The following is a 13,196-nucleotide window of genomic DNA, read 5'->3' on the forward strand; positions in this document are numbered from 1 at the left end:
ACACATTTAAAAACATTTTACCCATCAATGTTAAGACCAGTCGGCAGTCCGACCGAGTGACCACGAATCGTTTTATATTTTGTTACTGTTAAAATGAAATTTTATTAATAACCGTACAGCTATGTGCTGTTTATATTAATACTAACGAGTAATACAAACCGTTTTGGAGAATCATATTTAAACTTTTCGGAATAACGAAGTTTGATTAATGATTTGATTACTTAAAAATGATAAAATGCTATTAGGTATACTTAAATATAATTACTATTAAATAATACTTACAATATAATTTTTTTAATAGGTACATAAATAAACTCAAAACACTAGTTTAATACCCGTTATAAATTATAAGAGAGGATAGCTTTACATCAATACATAAATGTTATAAAAAAAATTTAATTTAGTAGAACATTTCAAAGTCTCATTATTTTATGACTATAAAAATTGTTATTACATCTACGCAGTACCTACTTATTTAATTATTACTTCAAATTTGAATATTTTAAATTTGGTTAATGTGTTTTAGTAAGTTTCGAATTACAAAGAGGTAGGTTCTTGGTTTTTTAACATTTGCTATAATCTTAACCCATATAATGCATAAATGCACTACGGATATTTCGGTTAAACGGTGTTAAACTATTAAGGTCTATACTTCTTCTTAATTCTAGTTAACACTAAAGACACATTTCCTAATTCAGTATTTAACGGGTATAAAACGAATGTTTTATTTTGAAATTTCCTAATAAAAAAAATTGTGTGTACAAACCTAACATATATTTTCAAAATCATATTAAAAACAAATAAATTGTTAAAAAATATGATAAATATTTACTTTTACAAAATATTTTTACTTTTAATTATCTAGGAATAATAGGTTGTTTTTATTATCCTAATAAATAGTACCCTAAATTTCTCCTTTTAATCTATTATATATTTATTCAATACAAACAGTTAACTTAATTATTTTACTTCTTTACTGAACCAAATAATATTTTATTTACGTATATTAAATAAAATACTATTATGCTTGAAGAATTTTTTTTTATCCATCTGCAATAGTCAATATTAACTTGATAAGACTATAACAAAAGTATACTATTATGACATTATTCTAATTAAAAAATTAGAATATCAAATTTATTAAGTTTTATTCTAATATACTGGCTAAGACATTTGGACAATATAAATTATATTTTATTTGATTACATACCTATCTACATATTTAGAATAGGTATGCGATTTAAAATATCATGAGTAACTAATGTGTATTATGCAAGGTGAGCATTTTTTAAAATTATTTATTAAATTTTATTTTAAGATAATATTCGATCAATCATAAGTGTTACATTAGTTTCGACAACAATATAATACCTAATTAAAAACCATGGGTACAACATTAAATATACCATTTATTTAAATTAACAAATAAAAAACTTATTGTCTGAATCTACTATGTAACAACAATATTCCAATATTTTTATTTTTTTTTTCTTTCAAATATTTTACAGTAGTGTACAGTAGGGTTGGGACTAATATTCGGGTTTTGCGGATATCCGGATTATTTGATATCCGGATAATTCGGATACGGATATCCGGATAATTGATCAACTATCCGGATAGTTTCGGATATTCATTTAATTTTTAACCAGCCGAATATATTTTTCGAGTACTCAAATTTATGTATTTTTTGAAATTTTCATGGGTTGAAATATCACGTGGATGATTTTCAGATATATCCGTGTCAGTGGTTATTAACCGGCAGCGGATCAGTCGTGACAACCCTGAGGATGGACTCTGCAAAGAGTCCAAATAGTCGGTTTACAACCACTGACACGGATATATCTAAAAATCATTCATGTGATAGTAAAATTTAATTAGGTGTCATTATTTTATTATTATTCGGTATGTTTAAAACACTATATATTATTAAGGTATATTTGTCTTATAAAAATGAAATGAATATCCGAAGCTATCCGGATAGTTGAACAACTATCTGGATATCCGAAACTATCCGGATTTCGGATATCCGTATCCGAATTATCCGGATAATTCGGATATCCGGATAGGCCCAACCCTAGTGTACAGTTGGCTAATGAAAAAAAAAGATTTGTCGATAAAACTGTTGAACATTTAAGGTAAATTTTTAAATATTCACTTTACTAATTGTGTAAAAAATATTATTTTTAAATTAAAAATAAATATTGTGTTATTAAAGGGTAGAGTTAAAAACATTAATACTTAATCAATGAGTTGATTGTTATTTGTAAGCTAGTATAAATGTGATTTTTTTTCTCTTGACTAGTGTAAAATAATAATAAATGTATAAACTCAAGGTTTAAATTTGTTATATCGAATAATATGCAGAGATGTCCGAAGTTTGGTATTTTTTATTTAATTCTTCTATTTCTCATTTATTATAAATACTAATACTATAATTATTATAGTATTTAAAAGCAATACTAATACCTACTTAATGAGTTACTACTACTTATTATACTAAAGGTATTTATATTAAATTTAATTAAGGTGTACTAAAAAGTGTTATTATTCAAATTTTACTTTGAAAATAAAAGTTTTTGAGGAAGGGAGATACAAAAAAAAAGTATTATTTAATAAGTTAGTATTTTATGCCTAAACTAATTATTAAACATTTTTTTTTTGTAAAAATCTAAGTAGTTTTTGAGTCAAGTGGTGTAGGGCGCTAAAAGAATCACCCTATATACACATATTAAAACGAACAGAGACATTTAAAAAATTGAACAGAAATAAAATACGTCATTAGAACTTAGAACATGTTACCAAAAAAAATGATTAAAAAAAATCAAAGTTAGTCATTAATTATTTTTTTTAATTTGATTAATGTGTTCAAATAATGTTATATTTTCGTCCAAACGTTATATAAAGGGCCGTAAATACGAATTTCGAGTAGCTTTAGATTAGTTTTCAATTCAAATAATATTCTTAATCTAAGTATAATGTTTAAAATTTTTAAATGTATTTGAAAATTGTCATACTGTTATTTTGTGTTGCATTATATTTTCTACAGTGTCAGGGTGATGACCCTACTCAAGAACAACTTGTAAGTATATTGAGCGCTTATTAATTATGCTCATTACACTTATTAATTAAATTCTGCGATTCTTGTTTAACTATGTGCAAAATATTTTAGTGATTTAACCTTACCCATTTTCGCACCGAAGAGTTTATTAAATGAATTGTACACTTAAAAATAATATAATATAATAATAATAAGATAAAATGAAATAAACTACTATGACATTTGTGCTTTTACGCTAAAAATATCCGCAAAGGATGTATTATGTCTGGTAGTTTTTATGTGTAAATTATAACACACATTTTAACGACCAATTTCTATTCTTAAAACCATAGGAAACTATTAAAAACATAGTTAAGAACTATGAAAATCCAGATGGTATAAACGTTGAAGAAAATAGAGATCCGACCATAAACTTAAATGGTGTCAAAGATGTCATCGTAGAAGTAGCAGAGCGATTCAACATACAGATAGAGCATCCCAGTCTTGAAGAACTGCAAACGATAGGATCAAGTAATAAACAAAAAAGCCAGTACAGTTGGGTCGGGGCATAGTGGGGACGGAGAGGTCACAAGTCTACAGATTTTATTATAACTGAAAGTGATAAAATCACTTTTAAATAAACGCTTCGATGCGAATCTGTGGATAGTATGTTCAAACTAGTTATAGTTATGTGATATTTCAATCCGCGAAAGTTTCAACACATTCATATTTATAGTGGTTTAGAAGATATCGTGGGACCAGCAATAATGTACTTAAAATTTAATATTTAGTCTTGTGCAGGGTGGATACGACAAGGGTTGATCGTCTGTCTATAAAAATGTACTGTCATTGTTACCCATACATCGTAATAAACAATATAATGAAAATATTTTCGTTACCTGTTGACTGTTGATTCACACACACATAGCCACCAAGAAACTGACTACGGCCAAAGTGTAATCGTACCCTATTTCTGGGGTTTTTCTTTAATAATTAAATTGACTACAGATTTTTGAGAAAATTGTATATGTTATAGTTCCATTTTAGATCTACCTTTGGTTTAATTTTCAGATCTAAATCTTTAAAACTTTGCTTGAAAAAGTGAAGTAAAAAAAAAAAATCTATCCCTTCTAAGGGAAAGGGTTAATGATATTTTTTTGATTTGTTAATGTTTATCGATAGTACTATATTTGAAGAATAATTCATATAAATTTGGAACATTTTTGACTATTTTTAAAAAAGTTATAGAGCATCGTAATTTTAAGTTGAAAAATTTGTACATTTATTAGGAGTTTTTCTCGATTTTGATGGGAAAGGGGTGATTTTTTTTAATTTTAGGCCTGTTAAAGTACCTTCCAGGTATGATTTGTGATCTATAGAGTTGCTTCATAAAGAAATCGGTTCAGCGGTTTACGAGATATCGTGGGTCCAGACACAAAAATAAAAAAATATAAATAAAAACACATCATTGTAAAAACAATATCTTCTCAGCTCCGCATCGAAGCTAATAGACAAATATCTAATTAACTTGATATGTAAATTATTCAAAAAATATTGAAAATACATTTTAATATTAATAACATTATAAATGTTGTCAAAACTATGTGATATACATGGTGTCACAACATCATTATTATAATTTTACGCATTATTATTTTCAATTCATCCGTGGTAAGATAATTATTATTTGGTTAATAAGTCTTATTTGGTTATTTAATAAAAATGTACAATATTTGTGATTTCAGGTTATACATCCACATTGTGGGAAGTTAAAAGACATGCCGCAATATACTTAAATTATGACGAATTAGATCGGGAAATGACGGTAAATAAAAAACGTTGTTACAATACTAGTCAAGTTGTTTAATATGTAGTTTGTCATTTGTATATCATGAAATTATAGTTATTTTTTAAACTAAAAAATCATATTTCTCTGACCAAACAAAACATTTGTTGGTGTAGAAAATAAATAAAAATCATGTGGGATACATAATCAGTTTTTGGTTTTAATTTTTTTAACTTAATTAATAGGTAAAATAAAGTTTACAATATTATTATTTACTTAAAATAATTTGGAAAAAATATATTTAGCAAGTGTGTCGCATCTCAAATAACTCATTTGCTAATAAATTGACCCGATTCGTTTGTAAAAATGTATAATATTTTTTACTTTCAGAATACAACTTTACTAGGAAGGAAGTTACATACATCATTATTGATTATTTCTTTCATGGGTTTCTTTGATATAATTATTATTTTTTAGTTTAAATATTATGTTTATGTATGTAGTTTGTAACTTACATATGTAGTTAGATGATACAATAAATCATGTTGCTCTAATATTTTGTTAGCATTTATTTAAATTAGACAAATCATAGATGAAATATCAAAAAAATAGTGCCATCATTTACAAAATTGAATAGTTTTCAACATCTTTAACCTTCGCGTCTCTTATAAGATTTGACACCAATGTCTTCTGACTTTAATTGGTGATATTTTAGATTAAAAAAATTGATGTATGTTTTTAGAAAATATCGATGACCAAATACTTCATTATATTAAATTTTACAAAGTATATACTCTGAGTAATTAAAGCATTTTCAAATTACACGTTATAACAGTTATTAGGTACAGTTATCCAGTAGCCGAGTGTGGGAGAAAGCGTGAATAAGTCTACTTGTTAGATGAGTTATGTGTAGTCCCTCGACATAAAGTTATTATCTGCTAGACGTGGGATAGCCATTAAATAAGGTATAAATTTGAATTTTTGTTTATATTTCTTAACAATTTCATTCGATTCAACAAAAACAAGTAGTTTTAATACGTCGATCATGATGTCATCACATAAAATATAATACTAATTTGGTATTAGCGCAATCCTTAGCAATACTAGGCAATTTTAATTAAAAGTGTGTCGTGTTGTGATTAACTTAAAATAACTATTAATGCATTTATTTGTGTATGTGGGTTGATAATACTCACATACCCGTTTCATTTATTATTAAAAATATCAGTAATTAATGTATGCATTTCATATTACTACATACATAGAATCACTTCTTGATTATACCAATATTGTTCTTTATTTTATTTTTAACCTATGTAAGTATATTATTTTAATTTAATTAAACTTATCTAGGGTAGTTCAAATGTCTGCTTTCAGTTTAGTGATTTCGGAAATTCGATCATAAAGTTTTAGTTATAAATAACACAGGTTTGGCTTTCGTTTGGTTATGTTTTTTATCATATTTATTAATATACAATAATTTTCTCTTTGAAAAGTTGTAATTTTATTAATTTGTAATTAATGAATTCAGTTAACAAGTAAATTATTTTTTTTGAACTTGCCTAAGATAACTTATTGTTAATTTGATTTATTGAATTTTTTGTTTTTGTTTGATTTGTTTTATCACAACTGTTAAAAAAAAAGAAATAATTAAAATCTGTATTATAGAAGTTGAACAATTTTAAATGTATTAGAGTTATTGTTTTGTTTCATTTTTTTGAGTGAATATTTTTAAAATAGTAACATTCGTAGATTTTAAATTTATTGTTTTATTAATAATTAGTTTATTAGTTAAATACTTATATTGTCAGACAAAAGAGTAATATTGTACTTTAAATGTTATACTATACTGTCAATTCATAGTTGACATTTGTTAATACTATGTGTTGTCAATGTTCAAAGTTTGTAAAGTTCATACAGTCCAATATTAAAGAAAATTGTCGTATACGTTTTACAGCAAATATTCTTTTAACCATTTTTTGCATAATTAAATGTGAACAAATTTTATTTTTAATAATTGTGCATTATAAGTCAGTATAATTGATCTTATAATTATTTGTATTTATACATAAATGTAGTATACATACATGTAATATGTATAAAACCAGACAAACTTGTAACATAGACACAGTAAAACAGACAAAATTCCGTAAAATTTAAATCCTCAAAAATGTGTTTTATTACAGAATAATTGTTAAATTTAGAGAATAAAATTTAGCATTTATTTAATATTACTATTTTTACATAATCTTAGTAAAACGTACCCGTTATAATAGTTTTGATAATGTCAATACTTTAATTTGTATGGTGAAACAAGGAAATATCAAATAATGGTTTTCTTTTTAAATGACTAAAATCTATTGAGCTTTTAATTTTCTAGATATTAAATATTGAAGAAAATTATAAAAATAAGAAAATACTGATTATAAAATCAAAATAATAATACCACAATAATATTAGAGTAATAGTATAGTTAAAAGAAATTAGGGTATCTTAGGACATATCCATAACATCCATCAGTCGGCTTATATCACATTATTTCTTTTTTAAATTATATTACTACATATGTATGTTTTAATTTACATTCAATATCAAACCAAGGCTTTGGAATCTATTAAAATGGTGCGTAGAACTGTAATGCATAAAATAATTATTTCATAGTAAAAATAATTTTTTAATTTGTTGTTGCTGGTTTTGAAATTAAATTTACCATATAGGTAGCAGTCCGTACAATGGGCTACATAATGGGTACGTGGAAAGTAATTTATTGCAATAATATTAGAGTAGGTAACAATAAGATTAAAATAATTTAGGATAGTTAAGAACACACCTGCACATAGCTCAAAAATATTACATCCATAATATCCATCAGTTCCTATCCTACCATATTTCTTTTAATTTTTATTATTTTTTATTTTAAGTCTCAACCCACGATATCTCCTAAACCTAATTTTTAATCATTTTGTTCCATACAATAAACGTAAACATAAAATATATACACAACCACGGTGTAGGTTTTAAATGCAAAAAGCTCGTATGAAAAAAAAAGACTATGGTATAACGTACCAATATATTGTTGTTGTAATTTAATAGACAAGTGTTTTGCACCAACGCTTGAGAAAATAGTAGTCAACCACTACAAATAATTCCAACCTTTAGCCTGTAACGATACGGGTTTCTTTGCACACATTAGCACTTTGAACATCATGAACACGAAAACCAATACAGTAAGGAAAACTAGTTAAGGAAAACTATAAAATAGAAAACTAAACTATTGAAACCGTATACAGTAATACAAAGGACAGTATTAACCAGTACACGTATGGCCCCACTTTAGTAATTTCTTCCTACATATGCTTGGGTTGGACTGTTTTTTTTTGTATATTAGACACTAAAGAGCTATTAATTGAAAAATACATAGAAATGTTTCTAAAATATTTATATTAACGTAATGGTTAATGAACAAGTCAAATTAATAACGTTAAAGCTTATGAGTGATCAACACGACCAGTTCTAGAATCATTACGTTTTAAATGAAGTTTTTAAGGAATCATTTAGATTTTTCTTCAATATGTGTAATGCAGAACAATACAATTTCAGCGAATTCAGCAAAGTGAAGTAATTTTTTTACTCCAACTCCTAAAAAAGGAAAATTAAATTTGTTTAGGTGGCGACCAGCAATCGTATTTAATTAACTAGTTTAACTTTGTTCATATTACCGTTAGAACCGTCAAATTTCTTTAAAATATTTTTCCCTTTTTCGAAAGTGTGCGAATCTTTTTCCGACCCTTTCATTTCATTCAAAACTGTTTTTAACTTATCCACAAAAGAGGAATATTTATCATAGCGCAGTAAACCATCGCATCTATTATCGAGTTGATTGAATTTGTTTATACAGGCCACAATCTCGTTCTGACCTAACAATTTAGATTCCTAAATAATCGATAAATACAAATTTATAATAGTTATAACAGCGAACAAATTTAAAATTTATAAAAAAAAGTATGAAAAATATTACATTTTTTTCAACCGTATTACTACGTTCAGCCGCAAATTTCATTAAATTCATCAGCACTTTTTCAATGGGTTCTGTGCGGGTTTTAAATATTAGTTCTCCAATTATTATTTATTATACAATATTAACATTTTTCATTCTTACCGTTGGATTGTAATAGGATCTTCGATTCGTGTTCCGTCATTTTAATACCGAGTTCTTGGAAGACTTTTTTACATGCCTCAGAATCAATACCGGGTAGAGTACTATGGAATTCGTATAATTTAACGAACTTTTCTAATTGTTCTAGGGTTAGACCATTACCCTAAAATGTATGAAAAAATTAAATATGACAGAGCGGATATTATGTGCTTCAATCTTTTTAAATTTATATACATATGTATATTCTTATTTATACAGGATGATCCACTTATCGTGAACCACTCAGTATCTCACAGGGTGTAATAAGAAATTAAAATTGTTTTTTTCATAATGTTTTTATACAATGTGATACTAATTTTTCACAATTTTTTTTGTTTTTACCTCCCTCCCAACTTAGTTTTTTTGTTAACAACTACCATTTAAGTTTCAAAAGTTGCTATCAAAAAAACCTGACTGAAACATAATCTATAAAGTGAAAAAAAAATAATTTTCGTTTCGAAGGTGGTATTACAAATTTTAAAAACAACAGAAAATCACGAGTATTAACTTACTTTTGGTTTGATATACAACATGACCAACAAGAACTCAATCGCGTTCATAAAATAGATTTCTAAAATTGAATTAAAAATTAAAAGTTGTCTAAACCGCTTCCCCAGCTTATATTCATTACCGTCTTTATTTATTTCGAGTTCCTTTGATATTTCTTCCTGTATAGCTAAAAGCCCCAATGTTTTATCTACTCCTGATAGCTCATCAACAGTAAACAATCCCGGATGCTGGTGTGTTACAGCGTGTGTAAAGAACACATCAAGGTAATAATCTACTTCAAATGGGTTGAGTTTTTTATTCTAAAAACAATTTGTACATGCAATATCTTAGAAGTTATATACTTTTTATTGTTATCCTTTTTTAAAAATTATTTTTATAGTTAACAGTTCGCCTAATTTGTATTAGTTTTTCCACAAATAAAACACCGTTCCTTATGATCTAAATGAAGGTAATGTTATTATTATTTTTTAAAGAGAATAATTCGCTGAAAATATCGAATGGCCCACAACCGGCTTTAAATAAATACTTTTAAACATACTAGAGTTTATTATTACTCAACTGCAACCACAAAAACTCTTTTTCTTAATTTGAAAAGTTACATTGATATACAGGGTGTTTAATTAAGGATAATATACTAATTTTCTCTATTTAGTAACAGAATTTTTTTTTAGTTTTATTCTTTTTGGAAACATTTTAGTTTTAAGTTACTACCATAGATAATATTCAAGTTGTCAATTTAATTGCAGAGCTCATTCTTTTTAAACTCAAGTGGAAACGTTAAATACGATTAAATTGTTAATGTATAGTCATTTAAATTTCGAATAATACTAAAAAAAGTAAACGTTTAGTTAAAAAGTAAATTAATAATTTTATAATGTTGTAAAATTACATAAATGAAAATGAATTTTAAAAAAACTACAAAATCGCAATTATTTTAAGGAAAAACGAGTGTCTTCTACTAATCACCCTGTATAATGAACCCTTAAACAGTTTTAAACTCATAGGGTTTGAACACATAAGATGGGGTTATATTGTTGAAAATAGTGTCGCATTTTGGCTAACTACCACGAAACTAATGCATATATATAAATATTATATTTAAATAAGTATGTTATATGTATGAGTAAAACTAGATGATTTTACCTTGACTTGGTCAGAATTTAAATTGTCATTAATCACCAACCACCTCAATGCATAATTTAAATTAACTAAATTGGTCAAAACTATAAATAAATTTATATAAAAATTGATTAGTTCGTGTATCGTTAATTTTTAATATAAACCTTAATGATAGTTTCTGGCAAAACTCTTCTACACATGTACATTTTACATGGTGATTTGTTTACCCTGAGCCACTCAATATCTCATGGGGTTTAATAAGAAATCAAATTTTTTTTTTTTTCATATCAAAAAATTAATTTCTGTTGGTTTTTCTATCCTTTATGCATTAGTACACCATTCATACGATCGCCATGAAACTTTGGGAAGTCGTTGAGTAACACTCAAACACAACTATTTTTCGTTGCTAACCCAAAACAAACCATGTAACCATGTGTAACCATGACAAACACGGTACTCGAGTGATTGGTAGGTGACGATTAAAGGAACAGGTCGATTCTATGTACCACGATTCTGGGCAAGCTGTTAATTGTTGGAACGGGATCTGGGACAGAGACTAGGACCGGGACTGGGACCTTAGAGTGAGAGGAGGACATAATAACCGAAAAAAGTTTCACAAAATCGCTGTCACGCTGTTATCTGATAAGAGATAAGAAATTAGAGATTAGATATGAGGGATGGGGATAAAGGTGGGGATGAGGGTGGGAATGGGGGAACGGGAATTGTTGTGCTCAGCCCTAGCAGACTAAATCTCGGGCAACGCCGGGTCCGGACAGTTTGTTGTTTTTATACAATGTGATCTCAATTTTTCAAAAAATTTTTTTGCTTTTACCCCTCTCCCAACTTAGTTTTTTCGAAAACCACTTTTGAAACTTAAACGGTAACGTATATATTTTATTAACTTTTCGAATTGAGAATGATGTACTAAATATTTTGACTGGTCGAAAACCCGTTTCGGCAAACTATTTTTAAAGTTATAAGAGTTAGGATGGGAGGGGAAGTTCGGTTGGGAAATGCGCGCAGATAAAAATAATACTACACTCCACCTTTCCCCCTACCTTTAACTTGAAATTTAAATAACTTTAAAAATAGTTATCTGAAACTGGTTATCGACCAGTCAATATTTTTAGTACATTATTTTCCATTAAAAAATTTAGCAAAATATATACGTTCCCATTTAAATATTTTACACCGTTTCAAAAGTTGCTATAAGAAAAAATAAGTTAGGAGGGGCTAAATACAAAAAAAGTTTGTGAAAAATTAAGATCACATTATATAAAAACAATATGAAAAAAATTAATTTTAATTTCTTATTAAACCCTATGAGATATTGAGTGGCTCATGATAAAAAAATCACCCTGTATATCATTATAAATTAAAAAAGTTAATAAAATATTTATACGTTACCATTTAAGTTTCAAAAGTTGCTACCAAAATTTACATTTTAATTTAAGTCGGTTTACTTGGCTTAATAAAATCGGGTTAATCGTATTGGGTTTACTTGCTAATTTAACTTAATTGTATTTCAATAAAATAACTATTTTTTCAGTTTATTTCAATTTTGGATTTTGATGAATTTAAAATATATAATTATAATATAGGATAAATTAATGCCATAAATAGCAACTTAAATTATTTTCTTAAAGATAACATTAGAATTTTTAAACAATATGTTACTTGGATCATTTCTAAAAATATTGGTTGCCGGTTCAATTCCAAAATATTGTTTCACGAATTGTGTGCTATCATTGTCGGTAATTCCGGTAGGAGAATTTTTGTACAGCGTATTCAACAGTTTTAATTGAACACTGTTCAGTCCAATGCTCTAAAATAAAATATGGTGACTTAGAGCTTATCGGTTGTATTATTAGTACACCTAGGCCTATAGCGTTTATTGTCGATGATTTGACAGATTTATGTACAGTATACTGTATGGTTCTCTGTGCAATCAACGTGATAATCAGAATATATTTAATTTTAGAATTTATATCATCCCATGTTCAAAATGTATATACTCTTACCCATACTGACGTCAGGAAATACACAGCAAAAACACTAACTGCACTCTTAAAATACATAATTGTAAATGTTTTTTACACAATAATATGAAATTCAAGTGCTTGTAATGGTGCAACACCGAAGTCGAACGACGAATAAACTGTAAAATAAGTATTTTTTACGGTTCCTCGGTATTTTACTGACGCAAGTTCCAAAAACAATTCTAGGCCACTTGCTGAACAAATACAGCACCGAGTTGTTGTTGTACAATTTTTGTAGCAATGATGTGTGAGTACACATTTTGTATAAATTGGTATGATATTTTTTGAAAATTTGTTCGGCATTGGTATAAGGAAAAACGATGATATCATGGCACGAGCTTGAGAAACGATTATCTGCCTCCCCCCTCTGCGGTACAAAAACGAAATATACAGGGTGATCCATTTATCGTGAACCACTCAATATCTCATAGGGTTTAGTAAGAAATTACAATTTGTTTTTTTCATATTTTGTTTACACAATGTGATGTAAAAACCGGTTTGTTCTGTTTG

At 27.1% G+C, this 13,196-nt stretch overlaps 2 protein-coding genes across 2 annotated transcripts; one reads left to right on the forward strand and one right to left on the reverse strand.

The window, feature by feature from the left end:
- The first annotated feature begins 2,954 nt into the window (after positions 1–2,954).
- On the forward strand, positions 2,955–5,300 carry LOC126841280 (uncharacterized). The gene is made up of 4 exons (XM_050577649.1): positions 2,955–3,079; positions 3,391–3,568; positions 4,783–4,862; positions 5,214–5,300. The coding sequence occupies exons 1-4, from the start codon at positions 2,993–2,995 to the stop codon at positions 5,298–5,300; spliced, it is 432 nt and encodes a 143-aa protein (XP_050433606.1). The 5' UTR covers positions 2,955–2,992.
- A 3,017-nt stretch (positions 5,301–8,317) lies between these two features.
- On the reverse strand, positions 8,318–12,789 carry LOC126841245 (uncharacterized). The gene is made up of 9 exons (XM_050577582.1): positions 12,669–12,789; positions 12,325–12,472; positions 10,672–10,751; positions 9,650–9,827; positions 9,531–9,589; positions 8,983–9,142; positions 8,842–8,912; positions 8,543–8,756; positions 8,318–8,462 (listed from the first exon to the last, which is right to left on the reverse strand). Exons 1-9 carry the CDS (start codon positions 12,723–12,725, stop codon positions 8,374–8,376), a joined length of 1,056 nt encoding a protein of 351 aa, XP_050433539.1. The 5' UTR covers positions 12,726–12,789; the 3' UTR covers positions 8,318–8,373.
- Between the last annotated feature and the right edge of the window lie 407 nt (positions 12,790–13,196).

Source organism: Adelges cooleyi, unplaced genomic scaffold (genome assembly GCF_023614345.1).
Source record: "Adelges cooleyi isolate 19-005CV unplaced genomic scaffold, UGA_ACOO_1.1 ACOO_flye_CR_arks_rails_tigmint_CR_PRNA_38, whole genome shotgun sequence".
Taxonomy (NCBI): domain Eukaryota; kingdom Metazoa; phylum Arthropoda; class Insecta; order Hemiptera; family Adelgidae; genus Adelges; species Adelges cooleyi.